General features: G+C 36.1%; 1 protein-coding gene across 1 annotated transcript in view; it reads right to left on the bottom strand.

The window, feature by feature from the left end:
* Positions 1-1779: 1779 nt before the first annotated feature.
* The window catches only part of RpL26 (ribosomal protein L26), a 43747-nt gene continuing 22882 nt past the window's right edge, over positions 1780-22644 (bottom strand). The window contains exons 3-4 of the mRNA XM_090373401.1: positions 19896-20036; positions 1780-1976 (exon numbers count right to left, since the gene is read on the bottom strand). Coding sequence (XP_090229527.1) covers positions 1845-1976; positions 19896-20036 — 273 coding nt within the window. The 3' untranslated portion in view covers positions 1780-1844. The remainder of the gene's footprint in view (positions 1977-19895; positions 20037-22644) is intronic.

Here is a 22644-nt window from a genome sequence, read left to right as displayed (position 1 = left end):
CAGTTGAGGCAATCTTATTTAAAATCTTGAAACTCAGAGTACATATTAGTGTTATAGCTTTTAATTTAGTCATTTATCAGTTTCCTGGATAGCTTTTGAAAAGTACCCAAACTAACAACTCAGACTGGCTTTTTCATAACTTCATTCCATTTTTTAATTGTTTGCTAAAAAGTTTCTGTAATAAAAGAACGCGTTCCCACACCCAACAAAAAAAAAGTCCAAACCTTGTTTGGTTGCTTGTATCTTCATTCTGAGGTTAAAACAGTAAGGCAAGTTTTTGGTGAAATTCTATTGGCCTAAAAGAGAGAATTATTGGACCCCTTGATGCAAAGCCATAGATGCTTACTTAATTCTGCAATCTTGTCCAACCCCTGCATAAGAACAAGCTATTCAAACCTTCCCACTTTTTTTTTTTTATTGTGTTACACCCTTTTCCAAATTTATTTTGTGGCGATGGAGCTCATAGGATGTTATTCTTGGGAAACACTACTCTGCCACACAAGGTAAATTTATGTTGGCTTCTCCAGATGGCCTCAATCTCTGGAACATTAGCCCTTTCCCATTCGGAACCTTCAATTCCCTTAAGAATGTTATAGTTCTACTATTACATTCTTGATATCTTGTATTCTCTTCTTTTAGTAACCATCTAACTGCAATTCCCATTTCTGTACTTATTTGTTAATGTGTCTATAAAAAAATAGCCCCAGCCTTTAACATCAAAGATCTTATGTAAGTTGGCAGCAAAATGTTTTTCTTGAAAAAATGATCAAGCAAAGCCTACATACAAGGTACATAAAACAATCCTTGAGTAGAGGTTAATAAAATTCCAAGCTCTCTCTTGTAGTCTAGTGAGCTTGTTTTTGAAGATGCCCAGCATCCTTTTCACCAAAACAGTAACTGAATGAATGTTTTCCTCTGAAATCCTATGAAAAACAGAACCATGAGTTAAAGAAATGTGAGTCTGAATAGACAACTACATTATTCCATGTAGGATTATTCAAAGTAATAGTCATTCTAACACAGAGTTAATTGAAAATATTTCTTTTGATAAAAATGTTGTGAAGATTTTAAAAAATAAACAAAAGTCCTGTGCAATTAAGTTCCAAAATTGTGGTGTATATGAATGCTACTTTATTTCTAGCTTAGTCTACTTTATTGCTTACACAGTTACTTAAATGAAAGTGTAAGTAACCGTGTAATCTTCTCTTCCTGAAAAGAGAAACATCAAATAAAGAGTCAATTTGCATGATTAGAACAGTCTAAATCAAGTAAAAAGAAATATGTGCCATGTTCTGAACAGCCAAATGCACCCTCCTGACTGAATAAACAGATAAATGTCTTTTAGGTAGTGCTGATCTACTTGTCTCCAAAGACTGCTTCCCCTAATTTCTGTTTTGACAGAATTCCTCTTTTATTAAGTGTCCTTAATATTCACTAGCCAGCTGAACTTTCATAGATTAGGAGAGTTAGCAATTCAGATCAGCCTGAGATTATATACTAAACCACATAGATTGTGAGGAAAGTCTCAATATAAATAAGCTTGGCTTTTAATTTAGTCAGTGACCACATAACTGAATACTATAAATTACGGTAAACTTTTTAAAATGAAAACATGCTAAGTTACAAAAACATTTGAATAAATTACATCCAAAATGTTCCTATGAAACTCATTTATCCATATACTTAATGACAACAATGTTGAAAACATTGGTAATAGTTTTATATGCAAGTGCATGTTATCAAAATTTAATAATGTATCTTTAAAAGGAAACAAATCAATAAACCAATTACTCTTTATTATACACAAATTTTCATAGAAGGTACCAATGTGTTACAAAGCTGGCTCATGATGCCTCCATGGCAACAGATTCTTCAGTATGCTTTCCTTTGCCCTTATCTGCAAGCTGGCGTCCTTTAGCTCTACGCTCCAAAATCCTTTTGCGGTCTTTATCCATTTTTAGTTTTACAAGAACAACCTAATTGGGAAAAATTATCACAAGTGGATTAATAGAAACTGAATGGATAAATAAAATGGAAAAATGAATAAATAGATCATAATAGAACTAGAGACCATGTTATTTGATAATGTAATCCCACTCATATAACTGCATTACACTAGCCTTACTGCTCTCCCTTTATTACATGGGCTTCCTAATTAAGATATGAGATGTAGGCATGTCCAAATGTATTTCTACCAATTAGAAAAGTTCACCACATTATGCAATAATAAAAACCAATGAAAATGAAATAATTTAAATAATTAATGTAATAGTCAAAAGAAGAGCAAAAAGGATGGAAATGGGTGTTTCTGCCTGTATAAAGATATTTAGCTAATTTTAAATGTGCACAACACACATAGTATATAACTATATTTTGTTGTTTGTAGTTTAAATCTTTGGATTAAATTGGATAAAACTGCTGCATGTCAAAATCTTTTCGACACTGGAACTATATTATTTGTAGAGGTTTCTTTTGCTCACAGTATACACAATTAACTTTTAAATGCACAATCAAAAGCTTTTTATGGAAAAAGCTTCCCAATTTGCACCATTATTTTTACTGGAGGAGTACAGCTGCAGAAAAAAAAATGCTAAAGCTCCATTTTGGTGAGAAAAGTTGTAGGTCATGAAGCAATTGAAAACTGCCTTGGAGGTGGGTGCCAGAACCCATTTCTATATATTTTAAACAATTTATATGAGTGATATCAATGTCCATTAATGAATTTCTCAATTACTGCATTTTTTTTTGTTGAAGAAGTTTGGGCACAAAAAAAAAAAAAAAATAAATAAATAAATAATAATAATAATAAATAAAAATAAAATAAATAAGTATAAACCAAGCATGTTCTTAAGCCTACTTTTGGATATAATTATAGGGGATCCTCGTTATCCGATGATAATTTGTTCCAGAATATTCCACTTAAAATGGGGACCAATTTTTGCAATGTTTATTATTTAAATAAAACAAAATATAACTAGGCATAATATTATAAGAGTAAGATTCTATATCTATATAACATCAATGTGGATATACCATAGACAACAAGAAAAACTATGATAGTAGTGTGAAAAGCATCATTTCATCTGTATCTCATATTATGCTCATCCTTCACGAGTTGCCACTTCTATTGCACTACCTCATATAAGTAATGCTTCACTAATAGAGAAGTCTATTGTTGCTTATTCTCAGTGGGCGCCGCCACCATCACCCAGATGGCACTGTTTCAAAGCTAGTTGGCTTTCATCGGTGGACAGGCAGGTACCCTGGTATTGCAAGTGAAGCATTACTTATTCAAGGTAGTGCAATACATGGGCAACTCATCGTGAAGGATAAGTAGATATGGTGAATCTACACAGATATTATATAGTAATGTTTATTATGTATTTGTACAGAGTCAAAAATGGACTAAGGAACTGAAAAATGGGAAAATTATTTTATTAGACATTTTTTATTATAATGTTACACATAAGGTTAAGTAAAGTTTATTGAAGTTACACTATTTTTCAGTTGTATGAATAAAGAATGAATCCAGAGTTAGTGTTTTTTTTTTTTTAACGTATTTTTTCAGATAAAATTGTGTTGAAGCATTTAGTTATATCTAACTTCTCGCTTAACATATGTTGCACGATCATGAAGAAGATCATTCTCACAAAAAATATTCAAGTGCTCGGTCAATTTTCTCAAGGGAAAAGTTTTAATTTTCAAATCCTCGTAACTGCGGGAACTCAGATACCAGGGACCAATATATTATAAAGTGTTGATAAACAAGAATTTAAAATTAGTCCACAGCTGTGGCATCCAATTATTAAAGCGCACCAGCTTCCATTTGATCCCAGTGCTCCCAATAACATTTGCTTGCTTAGATGCTTACGAGATCCCTAATGTTGCAATGTGGAGATAATGTCCAAATGTGGACCTTCTTGAATATGCTAAAAAAAAAAAAAAACATGCCTAAAGCCTGGTGGGGTGGGGTTAAAAATAATAATTAAACATGTTTTTAATTTTATTCTTCTTTAAGAGTAGTATTTCCATTTACAGTGGGGTTTCCTTATCCTACAAATTATTTTTTGGTAGGAATTTTTTCCTGCCACAAAGTGCGATTCAAGGTGTCTTAGTCATGCACTCCCGTACTCCATCCATCCATGTCCTCCTAGGTCTTCCTCTTCTTCCTCCTGGAGGTATCCATTCCAGGATAGCCTTTGGATATCTGGTTTCTTGCATCCATTTTACATGGATGTTAAATGCTTTTCTTCAATTTTCTTTACATGGATGTTTACCATGTTAAATGCTTTTCTTCAATAGTATCAATAATATTCTTTTTCACTTCTATTTTCTCTTTATGTCTTCATTGTTCTCTCTCTTCTAGAAGTTCTTGCTGAGCATCTCCAAAAATCTATTTCTGTAGAGAGCAATTTGTTTTTAATAGGTGGGAGACCTATTCAAAGTCCAGGTTTCCACTCCATTAAATAAAAGATTTTGTACAGAGTGTTCAGAAAGTCACTGTGCACTTATATATTTATTAACAGACGTGTTTCAATATAGAATACAGGAGGTAAATATGACAATTATTTTGTTATTTGTTATTTGTTTTTTTTTTTTTTAGGAGCATTAGCAACTAAGGCCATATTGCTCCGGGATATGCGGTGGTCATTCCCTCACCTTTCCGCATCCTCCGTATTTGGTGGTGACGGGCTCGAACCCTGGTCTAATCAAGAAGCGTGTGCTATGCACTGCTGCTCCTTCCCACCTGGCTATGGAGGCGCCTTATGACAATTATATACAATGTTGAAAGTGATCCCCCCACCTTAGCATCAATACAGGCTTGGATCCTTCTTATTTTGTTTCTAAACACTGCTATCAGTTGCTTGCTTGAAATAGACTGAATGAATGCTGTTATCGCTGCTTTCAAGTCATCCAGCGTGCACAGACAAGCTCGATACACTGCAGATTTTGCTGCTCCCCATAGATAAAAGTCTGGTGGATTTAGATCTGAGAGCGTGGCGGCCACACATCTGTCAAAATAATGCGGTCTCCAAAACATTCCTTTAATAACTGCATAGATCTGTGAGATGTGTGGGCAGTAGCACCATCCTGCTGAAACCATGAGTAATTGATTTCATCACTTGTCATCTGACCGATGAAGGTGTGAAGAATCTCCAAACAATAGCACTCACTGTTTATTGTGTTCATAAAGAAAATATGGCCAACAATTCGACGTTGGAAATCGCAACCCACACACCAACCTTGAAATCATGTATGGGTGTTTCGTGCAAAGCGTGAGGATTATTGGATGACCACAATCTTGAATTTTGTGAATTAACATAACCCGAGAGATGGAACCATGCTTCGTCAGTGAAAAAGGTCACATCCAACACATTAGCTGTATTCTCTTCAAATCAGTTAAACCATCTGCAATAGCGTATTCGTTTTTCATGATCAGTTGCTTTCAGTTCATGTACCACCATTATTTTGTATGGGAAGAGCTTTAATTTCTTTCTGACGGCTTTATGAGCAGTTTCAAGGCCAATATCATGCTGCTGAGCTAACTTTCGTAATGATTTTGATGGACTCTGTAGCATACTGTCAGAAATATCCAACAGTTTCTCCTCCGATAGCTTTTCTGGCCTTCCACAGCGTTTGACATCATCTACTGCTCCTATTTCCCGAAACTTATCGACAAAGTTACAAACTGTATTGCGATGTGGAACAGGTGTATTTGGGAATTTGTCAGCAAATCGCTGTCGCACCACATCTATGTATCTACCACCTTCTCAGAATACGTGTTCGACAAGCCATACACATTCTTCAGTTGTTAAAACCATATTGGGATCAAAATCTGAAATATAAACAAAATAAGATTAGAAAAGTACACAGTGACTTTCCGAACACCCTGTACAATCATTTGAAATACATGTTTCTTTGTTTTATTTAGAATATTTCTGCTCCATAGAGCAGGATTTAGTATGCCAATAGCCTTTCTGCCAACTGCAATTCTCTTACTGATCTCTGCTTGGGATTATCCATCACTTTGTAAGACTGATCCCAAATATTTGAATTTATCGACTTGTTTGATTCGAAAACCTTCAATATTTGGAATGTGTCCTGATCCTGAAGACAACATTTCAATTTCAGTCTTGCTAAAATTGATTTTTAGACCCCCATCATTTATATTCCTCAAACAATTTATAACACGAATGTGTTTAATTGTAAAAATGTATTATTCAAAATGTATACAATTATTTTCACAACAGGTTGAAAATAAAGTGCAGCAACAAAAAGTGAACAATTTTAAATTATTTCCTGCCGATTTTAAGGTAATAAAATCAGTAAATTTTATTCAATGGTGCATAAGTCTGCGAGTTAGAGGCAACTACACATCCATCGAGAGTTAAGGCAGTTGGGGAAATAACTTTTGGATAAAAAGATTTGTTTAAAATTTTGATATTATTAGCCAACACAGTTTTGGAATTAAGAATAATTTTTTAAAGCTTCCATTTTAAATTATTTCTTGCTGTTTCTCCCAAAAACGCTATGGTAATTAATGTACACTAACACGCCTGCTGTGACTTTAAAAATGCACCAAGTGAATTAAACTAAGAACCAAATATCACTTTCATTTTAATTTTCACCTCTGGCCAGGTTGAAGTTATCTAGGCTGATTCTCAGGTGCAGTACGAGTACTGTTCATGTTAATGAATAAATGCCACATTCATAGGACAATAAATAAGTGCATACTAATTTTTTGATGAAGAATGTAATTTAATTTGAATGGATAAACACAAGGTGTGACAATAAAGTACCTGCACTGGTGCAATAAAAAGAATCTGGAAAATTAAATGCACAGGGCATAATCCTTATGGGTTTTGATAATTAACTATATAGTATCGGTGTAAATACACCATAGTTAACCCATATATTTGAACTATGTATGTAGCGTAGAGGGCATCGTTTTAATTGTATCTCATAATGTGGTTGCCTTCACAACGAGATAGCTACTATTGCATTACTTCAAATAAATAATGCTTCTCTAGTAGAGAAGACTACTGTTATTTTCAGCGGTACCACCAGCGGTATTGAAGTAATGCAATAGTAGCTATCTCGTTGTGAAGGCAACCACATTATGAGATACAATTAAAACGATGCCCTCTACGCTACATACGTAGTTCAAATATATGGGTTAACTATGGTGTATTTACACCGATACTATATAGTTAATTATCAAAACCCATAAGGCTTATGCCCTGTGCATTTAATTTTCCAAATACATTACCACCACACCCTTTTGGCATCTCTCATAATGTGGATATAACTTCGCAACTGTGATGGCTTGTTGTATTACCTGGGTACCTGCCTATCCACTGATGATGAAGCCGCACAGCTTCAAAACGATCGTCTGGGTGGTGGTACCGCTGAAAATAAATAAAGTAGTCTTCTCTACTAGAGAAGCATTATTTATTTGAAGTAATGCAATAGCAGCTATCTCGTTGTGAAGGTAACCACATTATGAGATACAATTAAAACGATGCCCTCTATACTACATACGTAGTTCAAATATATAGGTTAACTATAGTGTATTTACACCAATACTATATAAATAAAAAAAAAAAATGCAAAGTGAAGTAGCTCAAAAATGGTTTTATTTTTATTCACCAACTGATTGACTGCACTTATTGAACCATTCTAAAAATTTCTGAAAAGAGTTAGCAAAGATGTCCAAAGAGATAATGTTCAGTTTGACAGTTACATTTTTCTTTTTGTCCTCAACAAACATCTTTGCTTGAAAATTTCCCAACTAAAAGTGTGTGCAGTTTTGAAATGTCATCTGCTGTGCAACATAAACAAAAAGTTACATTTTCTTTATTTAATTTACTGCCACTGCAAGACTCCTGACAGCAGGTGTTTTCTGTTTGGTAATAAATTAAACTTTAATTAATTAGGATCACACCAAGCTTTGCATTAATCTGGAGGTGATGCCCCATTTGTAGCAAAAATGGCGGCAGAGCAACTAACAGGTGTCCATTTTCTTTTTAATTTTTGGAACATATTGAGATTTTTTGAATTCTGCTTGAACAATGGCAATATTTCATCTTTTCTTAATGGACTGCAATACTTATTGTAACTTTCTAAGTTAAAAAAATAAAAAATAAAATAAAAATAATAATATATATATATTAGTAAATTAATAAGAGGAGTTTACCTCAATATAGTACGTGGAACACTTCCGTATGATACCCTCCAGAAATTAAAACGGAAAAAACGAAAAAATCGACAACTTACCGGTACATTAAAGTAAAATATAAATAATTAAAGTAAATTATAAATAATTAAATAATCAATTTAACACAATTCAAAATCAATTCAAAACAATTAAAATTCAAATTAACGCAATTAAAAGAATCTAACGAAATTAGTTTCGTTAGATTCTTTTAATTGCGTTAATTTGAATTTTAATTGTTTTGAATTGATTTTGAATTGTGTTAAATTGATTATTTAATTATTTATAATTTACTTTAATTATTTATATTTTACTTTAATGTACCGGTAAGTTGTCGATTTTTTCGTTTTTTCCGTTTTAATTTCTGGAGGGTATCATACGGAAGTGTTCCACGTACTATATTGAGGTAAACTCCTCTTATTAATTTACTAATATCATTATCAACGTAGAACATATTGAGTATTACAGCTCTGATTAATACTATCTAATTAATTTTCATACTCTTATATATATATATATATATATATATATATATATATATTTAATATAGTCTAAGTATTATATCTGTTTAAGATGTTAGTAATAGTGGTAGAGGCTAAGGAGTAAATTACACAATCTACTATGAGGTATGGTTACAAATATTGCAGGTTATAGTGCAAACCGAGAACAACCTGTACGACGCAACAAGCCAAGAAATATAAAAACCTATGTACGCTTCAACAGTATACTGGAAAAAACATATATATGCAAAAACAAAGTAAGGTAAACCTTACATATAAAATTAAATATTAAAATGTTAATTATAGGTATATAGATACATTGAAAGGGACTTTTTCGAGGGCTAACCCTCTCATTGTATCAACCACAATTAACGAGCTATCCGTTTCTGTTGTCATCGGATAGTTGATTTATTAAATTCATTTATGCATTTTACTTACCACGGATATATATATATATATATATATATATATATCTGATAATTAAAATAAATATGATATTTAAAATAAAAACATCAGCCAGTTACGGCAATAATGCAGCGCACACATATATTTCTGCTTATTACGTATATTTGCTACTATTAGTTATTTTACTTTAATTTCCAAATTTATTTCAAATTTGGCATACTTCACAGCATGCAAAATTTGAAACTATGTAAGTTGCTTCATGCAGAGTAGCAGTCATTTTGAGAGAATACCGGGTTTTGTGCTATCATTTTTATGGTGCGAAAACCATAAATCTTTCAAAAACAACTAGGATAAGATGGTAGATTTTTATGACCTAGTGGGAGAGGAAAAATGAGTAATGTGAAACTTTAAACTGAGCATTGGTTTACCATGCCATTCAAAATCCTTCATGCAAAATCCAAATAGTTATTACTTCTGTTGGCCCAAATTTCACACAATACTGTAGCAAATGCCTAACTCCATTTAAAAATGTTGAAAATTTTCAGGTTTTTTTAATCATTAGTTGATAATGATAGCTACATAGCCATATTTATTTATTTTTATCACTTTTGCCTAACTTTTACCTTACATAATATAAATTAATGGTAGTAGTGGGTTGATATGCTAAATAAGCAGCGCCTGTGCCGCCATCTATTTCTTTCCTTTCTATTATATAAGCTGGTTAAGCTTGCATTATGTCAGTGGTGTGGCTCTGATCTAGAGTGCTGTCTGTTCTAGAGATTATTTTTCGCTGCATAAGGACCACCGCCGTGCAAATCCTTTGCATTGGTTGATCTATCGGAGAATGGAGGTGTGGTTTGGTTCTTCGATATTTCCGCCTTTGCGAGGATTTGTATGACGATTGAAATGCAGCGATTCCATGACCATTATTGGCCTCGTGGTCCTCTGTCGATATGGGGCATGATGGTCAGTCTGTTATTTTGATATTTTAGTTTTTTTTTTTGGTAGTTTCTTTAACCCTTTTTTGGTGATATTTCACGTCTTTTGGAAATGGTACCTTCGAGGGGGTTCCGCTAAATTATGTATAATTGGCATTATTTTAAATTTACATCATGTTTTATTAATTGGGTTTAATGACTTAATTGACTAAATTATATAGGGGATTATCGACTACCTTTTGTCCTACTACCGCTACTTTCCCTTCCCTGTTTGTTTGTTTTATATTATTTTACGTTTTGTTTCGCTCTGCATTATTGCCGTACTACTGGCTGATGTTTTTATTTTAAATATCATATTTATTTTAATTATCAGATATAATTAGGCATCATGTGGAGGATGTGCATTTGCTGCCTCTAATGATAGCTACATAGCCATATTTATTTATTTTTATCACTTTTGCCTAACTTTTACCTTACATAATATATATATATATATATATATATTAATTTACTTAAAAAAATACAAAAAACATATTAGACAAAATAGAAGCATCGGTCTTTTAGCATCTTCCAATTTCCAACTAAAAAGACCATTGAATGCATGAAATTTCAAACTGCAGCGCACACATATATTTCTGCTTATTACGTATATTTGCTACTATTAGTTATTTTACTTTAATTTCCAAATTTATTTCAAATTTGGCATACTTCACAGCATGCAAAATTTGAAACTATGTAAGTTGCTTCATGCAGAGTAGCAGTCATTTTGAGAGAATACCGGGTTTTGTGCTATCATTTTTATGGTGCGAAAACCATAAATCTTTCAAAAACAACTAGGATAAGATGGTAGATTTTTATGACCTAGTGGGAGAGGAAAAATGAATAATGTGAAACTTTAAACTGAGCATTGGTTTACCATGCCATTCAAAATCCTCCATGCAAAATCCAAATAGTTATTACTTCTGTTGGCCCAAATTTCACACAATACTGTAGCAAATGCCTAACTCCATTTAAAAATGTTGAAAATTTTCAGGTTTTTTTAATCATTAGTTGATAATGATTAATGTGTGAACATTACTTTTGAGGAGCATTTGAGAATGTCCTACCACCACTTTGAGGTTAAACAAACAAAAATGTATTTATCATAGGATAAAAATGACTTTATAATAAATATTAATCAAGTTTTGTAATAAACAGACATATACATCTTATAGAGGATTTTGTATAAACCGAGTTTGTATTAATGAGTCTATCGTAGTAGAAACTTTTTTTATCCATAGTTTTAAAATCCATGACAATTTTCCCCACCTCCAATTTTAAAAGCTATTGTCATGCTGCTACCTACTAAAAACTGTCTTTACAATTATTTGGAAACACAGGTAAGAGATGAAAGACACATTATTTGAAACGAAATTCAAAAGTGATGGTCAATAATTTAAAGGTGAACTGTACAGACTACAATATGCAAAAAAAGCCTAGTAAACATGGGTCCTTAAGTGAATCGTTTTTTAAATATTGCACATTTCTAGTTGGGATCCACCATTGACAAGGTGAGCTGCACAGAGTTGGGATCCACCACTGACTTGTTTGTTTAGGTTACACTCATTCTCTTCGTTTCCCCTCTCTTAATGCTCTGAAACATAGCAGGCATACTAGTACTTGTCAAAGGATAGTCAACATGGAAAAGGGTTACAGCAATGAAGAGTATGCGGACATGCACTTCATGTATAGTAAAGCCAACGGCAGTGCACTAGAGGCTGCACGTTTGTACCAAGAAGCATTTCCCCACCGAAGGCAGCCCAACAAGCGCACATTCATAAGGGTACATCAACGCATTAGAGAACACGGGCGCTTCGTACATAGAGTACAAGCAGGTAGGCCCTGAAGCATAACACCTGATGTTGAGGAAAGGGTGTTAGAAAGAACATCCTGTAACATGTAACATCTGTAAAATCCTGTGGTGTTGAAACCAAAAATTAAAAATGTATTTTATCTTATGTTTAATAAAACCACCCTTAGCAAAAGATTCACAGCTTTTTGCTAAACTAGTGCTCCCATGGTCAGTAGCGGATCTTAACAGAAAATGTGCATTATCTCAAAAATGGTTCATTTGCAGCCCGATGTTCATTGGGACTTTTTTGCTTATTTTAGTTTATACTTTTCACCTTTAAATTATTGACCATCATTTTTGAAACACCCTGTATATGAACATACTCTGGAAAGGTTAAATAATAATATTTGCCTTGTTCTGTCTAGTTGCAATTCCAACTCATGGGGGACTGCAGGATAATGACAAGGTGATTTAGGCTAAAAATCCAGAGCTGTATCTAAACATCTGTGATGTAGGAGAAATTAGTTTTCTTTAGAAGGGCATCAGGCATTGTTTTATCCCAGTTCCGGGATAAAATAGATGCCTTTATGAAAGTGGAATTAATTCCAAATACTCTCAGCTGTGGTTAAATATCAGAAACAAGTTACAGACAAATCTGGTCAACAGCTTAAGTATATTTATGGATAGTGTGGCCGCCTCTATATTGGCATCAAGATTGATAAAGTACATTTTATTGAATACTAGGACTAATAAAGGAAACAAGACAGATCGGTATTCTCTAAAAAAAAAAAAACCCTCCGGTCTTCTTAGAATGACTGACACCCTCCCTTACAGCATGGAGGCATGTTCTTGGACTTAAGTGTCTCGAAAGAATGTGCCGTAGGAACTAGTAATCAAAATGTTCATTTTTCTGAAGCCATTCTTCTGTCTGCTCCCAATAACCAAGGCTGAAAAATTTTGACCACAGGTAAAGCACTTCTATTGGCCTCATAAAGACATATTGGTGAGCTTCAATGTGTAGAATAAGTGTTCGCTAATAATCCCCTCAGAATGTTGTTCCCCTCTAAGCCCCTTAGAGGGGGAAACAGGCATTCTGTGTGTTTTTACACACTCAGTCAAAACACCTATTGATCCAATATCTTTCTATTTTAGAAGATTTAGGAGAAGTCCGGTTGGCCTGCCTCCCTAAAATCCACCCATGTACACCTTCTCGATGGTAAGCCCTGTTATGTCACTTTGGTGGCAAGGAACGTGTAAAGTGATTCTCTTCATATTGACAAGAGGCCTGGTCAGTATGAAGAGGAAAAGACAATGAAACAAATGGTTCTCAGTGGTTTTCACTCCCTCTCTTACAGCAGCGAGAGGATCAAAGTGGAAGCAGAGGGTGCTAAGAACCTCTGGGTATGACCAGGCTGCCATGCACAAACTGAATTTGGCCTGTTACAATATAAGATCACTCATTGGTGAAGATAGGATATTAGAATTGGAAAAGGAATTAGAAAATGTGAACTGGAATATCATTGGCTTGTCTGAAACAAGAAGAAGAAGAAGAAGAAATGAATCACTTATAAGTTTATAAAGTGGAAATCTGCTGTACACCAATGGAAACAGTGAAAAGAACAAAGGTGGAGTTTAGCTTTCTGTTGGTCCCTTTCCCTTCACCATTGCAATAAGGAAATAGGAATGAAGAGAAGATTCTGAAAATTTGTTTTTTATATGATTGAAGATTTCAGTGAGGAGGAACTCATTTCAACATAATACCTAACGTAAAAACGCATGGAATTCCAGTTATTGGTATTATCGCAAATGCAATAAGATCGAGTTTACTACCCATTTATAATAGATTGTACTAAGAAAAGGCCAATAAACTGGAAAGTGCAAATTGTTTTATGGTAGTAACCTCCAGAAATGTGTTTAAGAAAAATATCACGAAGGCATTGTTATAACAGACCATATGATAACAATGAAAGTGTAGTGCTCGATTATAAAAATGACCCAATGACCTCTTAGAGAGATAAATAGCTTAGTTATATAGCAACAATTTTTAAACTTCTAAGGTTTTGGAACAAATTACCAAAAAAAAAAAAAAAAAAAAGTTATTGGGTTCACATTACGATATTTTCACAATAGCTCCATTTATTCCTACAGAATGCAAAATACATTTCCATAATTTTTTTAAGCTTGCACTGACTGGTGAAAACTTACGTAAATTTGAATTTTCGTAAGCCAAGTATTATGTAAGACGGGTAGTGCCTATATACTGAGTTATGCAAAGCCAATATAAAGAGACTCAGAGAGGACACAAGAAAAATAGAAGCATTAAGGGAAAACAAAAGACTTAAATCAGTAGGCATGAGCAATAATACAGAAAGACAAATATAGGTACACTATCACTCTTCTGAAGAAGAGTGATAGTGTACTTATAAATAGCAGAGAAGGCATGATTCAAATAGCAGAAAGCTACTACAGAGTATTATATTAGAAGCAAGGGAATAATGCCAGCAGTGGGGAAGATGGATCACAAATTAGCAACTCATATAATATACCTGATATCCTTCCTGATGAGTTAGAACATGCATGAGTTAGAAAACAAAGAATCAGAAAGCCTGGGCGAAGAAGAATTTACTGTAGAGTTGTTAAAATTGGGAGGAAGAGACATGACAGAAACTGGCAAAGCTTCACAAAATACATTAGGAAAGGTGTGACACCTAAGGAGTGGAATAATGCAATCATAATTTTGCTACATAAGAAAGGAGATAAATCAAAAATTGGAAATTATAGGCCAATTAGCTTGTTGTCCCACATCTACAAGTTATTTACAAGGGTCATTACTAACAGATTAGAAAGAATACTTGATGAGAATCAACCAAAAGAGCAAGTGGGCTTCAGAATAGCATTCTCAATTATGGATCACATAACATTGCAGCTAATGGAGAAAGCAAATGAATATAAAACACCATTATTCCTGGCATTTGTGGATTATGAAAAGGCATTTGACTCCCTACAGCAGGTGTATCTTCTTCTTCTTCTTCTTTTTTTTTTTTTTTTGTTAGTTGTTGGCGCATCGGCTTCTGTGGCCATAATGCACCTCCCAAAGTTTTTGCATTTTACTCTGATCCAAGCCCGAGGCGGGATTCAAACCCGCGACCTTTGGGTTGCCAGGCAGGCACTTTACCCACCTGGCTAGCCTGGTCGGCAGCAGGTGTGTCAAACTCATTTCTGTTGTGGGCCATTTTGTGTGATGGTATGATTTTTGCAGGCCGCATAAAATTTTCTTAAATATTATATATTGATTCAGGATTCAGTAGCATAATCAGGATAATTAAAACTGTAATTAACATTTAAATTTTTATTCAGATCTACAGAATACAAGTAATTTAGAATTTAGTATGTATAGTGAAGAAATGGGAGTAAAGTGGCTGTTGATGAACTGGTAACCAAAGGAGCGCAAGGCAGCCAAAGTAACACACCTCTATTAGTTACAATTTATTAGGAAACATTTCGGAAATTGCTACAAAGACTGAAGATGGATTTTGTAACAATAACAATTTCCAAAACGTTTCCTAATAAATTGTAACTAATAGAGGTGTGTTACTTTGGCTGCCTTGTGCTCCTTTGATTTTAGTATATATAATTGTTATATTATTATTTTTATTTAAAAATTAAATATTCAATATATTTATGAAAATAATTAATTTGTTTTCTCGGAAACCTGCCAGCATTTACCTCCTACCAGTTTTTCAACATCAGGAGTCAAAGACTGGGAAACATACAATTTTCAGTATGTCGGAAAGATGTTTATCTGTCAATCTCGATTTATACACAGTTTTATTTAATTTCACACATGAAAATAATTGCTCGCATAAGTAGCATTTGATGGAGCCAGTATTTTGCAATATCCTCAAAGGCCAAACAAGAGGGGGAATCGACATCACCATCGAGTTCAGAAAGGACACATTTGCGGCAAAACAAAGCCTGAAGCTGTGTGTACTCCTCATGCTGAGCCCTCTTGGAGGAAAGGCAGTGAGTAGGAGGTGCTGAAGATGAAACATTCGGGGCAGGCTGGCAGCAAGGCTGCTGAACTGTAGTGTCAGAAACTAAGATTTAGTTCTGGAGGTAGAAATCAAGGTCTGTGGAACTGAGTCGATTGTCCAGAGCATCGGAGATCGATGATTTCAACACTGAGTGCCCATGAGACTGCAGCAGGGTCTCAGAGAGTGACTTCAAGGGGACTACATGAAGAACTGGTGTCTGGTCAGAACCAACTTGTGGTGGCAGCAGCTAGGGAACACCCCATGGCTGAAGAGGAGTGATTAGAGGAGGTCCCAGGGAAGTACTAGTGCGACATTCAGAGTCCTGTGGAGCTAAAGACCGAGGAGGAAATTTAAATGAAGACTGGCACTGGGGTCAAGAGACAAGACCAGAGGAGAGAGAATTTGGAAAGCTATCAGAGACATGCCCAAGGTGCTCAAAGCAAGGGGGAAAATGAGAATTGGCTAGAATGCAGAGGCACAGACACCAGACCAAAGAAAAGAGAATCTGGGAACTCACAAGCAGATGAAGATGGGAAGAGATCCTGAGAGGCCAAGCCCACCTGGTGTGTAATCAGGAGAGGTCAAGTTGAAATCAGAGCATGAGATAGAAGAACCAAGGTCGACACTGACCTCATTCCAGGAAGAGCAGCTGGGTCAAAACCGATGAGAGAGAGGCAGATGAAGTATCACTGGATAACACGATTGTGTCATCCAGGCAAGGCGACAAGCTAGGGAGCGGAGAGCCAACCTGGGAGAACAGAGATGATGTTAGGGCTGAGACAGGAAGACTGACCATACACAGAGATAGCAGATAAGTCTGGCGACCCAGGGAGGGCCATGGAGAGAGATCATGAAGGAGCTGACAGATCAAGTAGTGCAGACAGCAGGGACAGAGTGAAAAAGTTATTCAGAAATGACAACAGATTGCACCCTGGAGTTGAACAGGTGGAAGCTGGGCAGGAAGGAGCTGATGAAACAACTGGCATGGGAGGTGTCAAAGAGACACCTCCCATGCCAGTTCATGGAGTTCAGCATGAACAGGACAGGAAACTTTTTCCTGAGACCAGCTTGCCTTAGATCTAGAAATGTTGATTCTGCTATTAGCGACTTCGGGACAGACACGTCATAGATGCAGCCCGTGACCAGTTTTAGAAGAAAAAACTTGGGAACAGACATCACAGAGCCAGCCCTCTGGAAGTTGTTGTTGTTGTTGTTTTGGTTTTTAGGAGCATTAGCAACTAAGGCCATATTGCTCCGGGAAATGCGGTGGTCATCCCCTGACCTTTCCTCATCCTCCGTATTTGGTGGTGACGGGCTCGAACCTCGGTCTAATCAAGAAGCGTGTGCTACATACTACTGCTCCTTCCCACCTGGCTACGGAGGCACCCCCTCTGGAAGGGAGAGACTCGAAGTTGGGCCATCAACCCTATTAGAGGGCATCCAACCCCTCTGTGAAAGTCTGGGATAATCCTGTGCTGGCAGCACAGGATCAACCTCTATATTCTTTCTTTGGTCAAAGCTGAGATCCCTGAGGCTCGTCAGGATTGGCAGCCATGAGGAGCTGGAAGCATGTACCCAGTTAGCCAGTTGCAAGGGAGACAGCCAGGTGTCATTCTCTGGATAAGATGACAGACATACCCCATACTGTCTCCATGAACTACCAGAGGCACGAAACTTCATCTGAGCTGCCTCCTCTCTCAGGTCCCAGGGGTTGGTGTATCCCCCGCATTCTGGTTCAGAGTGGAGCTCACAACCAATGGAGCCTTTTTGAAGTTTCCAACTGACACCCACAATTGGGCCACTCACACTGTAGGCCTTCAGTGGCGATGCAAAATTCAAGCAACCATTTCCAGCCTGCAACACATGGAGGTTGGGCACTCCGCACATGTGACAGATGTTGGGAGTCACTTTGATCTGTTAAGAGTAACAGATTAACTCACACAAAACATACGCAAAACTACACAAACTGGAAGTGGAACTAAACAGATGAATATTAAAACTTAACTTTGTTAACAAGATGAATGCAGCACCCAACAGGAAGGGAACTCTGATAAAAGTTAACTTCAGAGGAAATGGGCCGCCCAAGCAAATGCTAATGGAGACCTTTCCCATCCCAAAGACATTCAGAACACAGTGTACCAGTGTGGAAAGTGTTAATATGGCAGTCATACTGGAAGCTGGAGGCCTGAAGAGAACACAGAATGGGTTACTTGAGAGGAAACATGGAAGGATGTTTTCTCTCCACAGAAATTGTGAAAATCATGCCTTCAACCTATGTAGCCCTAGTAGCGTTCTTCCAAATAGAACACTACTGCAAAAGAGGGGATTTTTTCTAGCACAGCTAGAAAAAACAGACATAAACCAAGACCATAGAATAATCACTCACCACTTCTACTCACTCTCCTTATAACATCTACAATTGCCAATTTAAACTCTAAAGCAGTATACATATGAACAATGTTTTTTTTTTTTTTTTTTTTGATTTGGTAGTTGTTCGCGCATCGGCTTCTGTGGCCATATTGCACCTCCCAAGGTTTTTGCAGTACTTTGATCCAAGCCCAAGGCGGGAATCGAACCCGCGACCTTTGGGTTGCCGGGCAGGTACTTGACCCACTCGGCTAGCCTGGTTGGCTATGAACAATGTAGAAAATAAAAATATGGTGATTATAAACTCCACAAGCGAAGGGAGTCCAAAGAGTGGCAATGAAAAGAAATGTTGCCATCTACAACAGCCAAATGAAATCAGGTTTCTCCAAGGCCCATGTGCAATGTTCACTCTTTCTTTTGTTACAGGCTGAGTAAGGTGCATAAGAAGTGTCTACATGCAGGAAGAGTCACAAGCCTATTTTGGATATTTCTCAACCAAAGTTACTACTTTTTTTATTTTTTTTTATTATTGGTGTATGTGGTCTAACCATACTATGGTAACTCAGCATTTAGTGTATGGGGATACTGTGCAGACAAAGGCCAATCAATGTGGTGGCATAGGTGTACCCCAGTATAATGTCAGGTTGTGTTGTTTGCATTGAGTGACTGGCCACTTAACCTAGCTCACCACAACAAGCTGCTGCAAGTTAGTTTCCATCCCTGGCACATGGAGCTGGGTCATGAATTTACTATCTAGTCAGGTATTCTCATACTATTCTACTCAGAATTCCAATCTTAAAGCACCAATAGTAATGTAAACTGTGCAGAGTGAGAAAAAGAAGAGGAAGAAAAAGAAGAAAAGGATTAGTTTAAAAGAAAAACAGGAAAGAGAAGACAAGAAATAGAGGGAAGAAGAAACAGACAGAAGAAATTTCAGAAGAATAAATGTGGAGAGAATCAAGATGCTTAATTAAAAGAGACACATGTAAAGCATCATAGTCATCTAGTAAAAGAATAGGTAGTAGATATTCTTCCAAAGCCCTTTGGACATCAGGTAAAACTGATAAGAGAACTATTTCAACTGACAATTTTGTCTCTGTTATTTTTTTGATCCATCTGAGATTTTGACAAGATAAATCCAACTGTGCTAGAAATTTTGAAACAACTAGGAAAAGAAATCAATTTTGAAGGCAATGAAAGATTGGTTCTACAGATAATGACAGAGAAAATATTGTAACAAATAATATACAAAAAAAAATAACACAAATAAAAATTTTTAAAAGAACCTGTTTATAATAATAAATAATGTGTTACATCCTTTAAGTTTTGGATTGGTTTGATGAATTTTTCTCAATTACTCGAGCATCATTTTTCTTCATCTTTAATACTGTCTACTATAAGTACTTTTGTTAAAAATTTACTTAGGTAAATTTTTAACAAAAAATTATTGTAGTTCATTGAACAATTATCTTTAATTATTTCTTTAATAAATTATCTGGAAAAGCAATGCATCGTTTTAGATTTGCATAACACCTTCTCAGTTAAAATTATATCCTTTGACTTAAACATCATCAAAAGACATTCCTAACAATGCCAAATACTTACTTTGGAAGGATGAATGCCAACATATACTGAAGCACCATTGGCCTTTTCCCTCTGAATTCGTTCAATATAAATTACATACTTCTTGCGGTAAACTTGAACAACCTTTCCTACTTGTTGACCTTTATAATGTCCTCTAACAACCTAAGAATACAAAAAATATATATTATGTTGGGAGAGAGAGTAAGAATATAAAATCATATACTAAAAAGTTGGAGGGGAGAGAGAGAAATTCATATATACAGTATATCAATACTGTGTATATAATTATTTTTGGTTTAACAACCTGTAATTACATAGATTCAAGCAATAAATATTAATAAATACACCTGGAGATGTACATTTTGAGATGGTCCTCAAGGCTGTCAGACATTTTTTCAGGAATGCCAAGCTGGGCTTGCTATCTGGTAGTCTAAAATGCTGATGGAACTGATATTCGAGCGACAATTGAGTCAAATGGACCTAACTTCGGCGAGGTCTGTTTGGTCTGTGACAGCCAAATCCTCTGCTTGTACTTTCACAATGGTGGGACTGTTAGTAACTCTGGGTATAACCCTATGTGCAAGTCCTAAAATGCAACACAGAATGTTGGAGGTGACCACCCAGGTGAAAACCAATGTAAGCAGGGGTCACGGTGTGGTGCCTATACCACACAGAGGAATACCGCCCCTCTGTTACCAAGAAATACTAGGTGGTAGATGACTCATTAACCAGTGCAATACCACCACTTTGCTTATTAGAGGCTCGAAATGGTGGAACTCATGTTTAGGCTCCACAGTAAAGCTCTGGCAACCCACCCATTTCTTCCATCATGCAGTATGGCTGATGCCTTAAGGTCAAGATGGATATCATGGCAAGATCTAATCTTCCTTATATTTCAAGAGTACAGCTCTTAAACAGTGTTTGCAGGACGGCTGCTAGATAGTTCACCACACCAAACCTGTTAGTGACTCTCTAGGAGGCTCCCATATCAGCTAGTTTATAGTCTCGTTACCTGTACTCTGCCAGATAGTGACTGGAGGGAAACCGATAAGTGTGTATACAGGAGACATCAAGGCCAACATTATGTCAAGGAGGTGGGTATATTCTTACCATGTATTTTTTTTTTTTTAGGAGCATTAGCAACTAAGGCCATATTGCTCCGGGATATGCGGTGGTCATTCCCTGACCTTTCCGCATCGTCCGTATTTGGTGGTGACGGGCTCGAACCCCGGTCTAATCCAGAAGCGTGTGCTACGTACCTGCTGCTCCTTCCCACCTGGCTACGGAGGCGCCTTTACCATGTATATACCATCCAAAAATTTCATTACTTCATATAGCAGCACATCCTTCCCACCTTTTCTTACTATTGAATATATCATGAATTGTCAAACCAATAGAACAAACTTATCTGTGAAAAGATCTAAACCTCCCAAACACTTCCTTGTTCATTTCACAAATACAGTAATACCCTTCATAGCACTGATAATTGGTACCGAACCTATTCCATGTTATGTGAAACCGTGCTGATTGAGGTATAATTATAATGGGTTTTAATTGAATGCGTACCAGAGAAATAGTCTATAAACAAATTCTAACTAAATCTATAAACAATTTGAACTTGATAGCCAATTAAAAGGAACTGAAATTTAAAAAAATATTGCAAAAAATTTTATTAATGAAAAGGTAACATCATGAGAGATGAGAAAAAAGCTTTAAAAAAAGCAGTTGTTTATTTAGGTATTTCAATAATGAAGTCTGGTGAAGCCATCTCTTCCTTTTCTCGGCGTACAAGTCTTCGTAGCATCGCATTCCATCTTGTAAAATTTGCTGTATCTTGATGCTACGTTCAACATTCCGATCTCCATTCGTAATCGGCTCGCAGGCCATTTCAACCCCCCCCCCCCAAAAAAAATTTTCTCCAGTTGTTCTGTTGAAAATTGTTTTGGTGGCACTTCAGTGTTATCCACCTCCGGATTTTTTTTATCCTCTTCTGCATATGCAGTTTGCTCGTCAATTTCAAGGAGAGTTGCATCATCTAAGTCGCATGTGAGTCAGTGCAGCCACATACATTGCCAGTGTCCAAAGTTTCGAATCCCAATTCTTTTCCAACCTTCACAATGTCTTCGGCAATTATCTGAACTTGCGATTCAAAACCAGTGAAATCTTTAAATAGGGCAAAACATTCTGCCAAACAGAATGCATGTTGTTGGCAGTGATTTCTAGCCAAGATGCAGATATATTTTTGATCATGTTTAAAGGGGTAAAAAATAAATTTTTAAATGAAACGTTAAAAACTATCACGTCGTCTTGTCAGGATAGAATTAAGAACACTAAACACTGTTGCACGTTGCAGCTGACTGCTTGAAAGGAGCTACTGTCACATGTGCATGGTAGACAATAGAGTTGGCACCGCAGCATATATGTACCGTACCTAGGGTATGGGGCGCCTCTGTAGCCAGGTGAGCAGGAGCCGTAGTGCGTAGCACACGCTTCTTGATTAGACCGGGGTTCGAGCCCGTGACCACCACATATCCCCAGAACAATATGGCCTTAGTTGCTAATGCTCCTAAAAACCAAATAACAACAACAACCTATACGATGACGCAGCATATATGTATAGTACCTGTCTAGGCTATTGAATGAGTTTTAATATATACAGTAAATTTTTGACTTAAACTTACTGTGCTAAGCGGGGTATTGCTGTATACATGATCTCAGTTCCACTCTCAATGATGTCCATTTACACTTACAGTCTGCCAAACCCCATGTA

The sequence above is a fragment of the Mastigoproctus giganteus genome, chromosome 5 (assembly GCF_048544385.1).
Source record: "Mastigoproctus giganteus isolate SK-2022 chromosome 5, ASM4854438v1, whole genome shotgun sequence".
Lineage (NCBI taxonomy): Eukaryota > Metazoa > Arthropoda > Arachnida > Uropygi > Thelyphonidae > Mastigoproctus > Mastigoproctus giganteus.
This window is presented reverse-complemented; position numbering and strand designations above follow the sequence as displayed.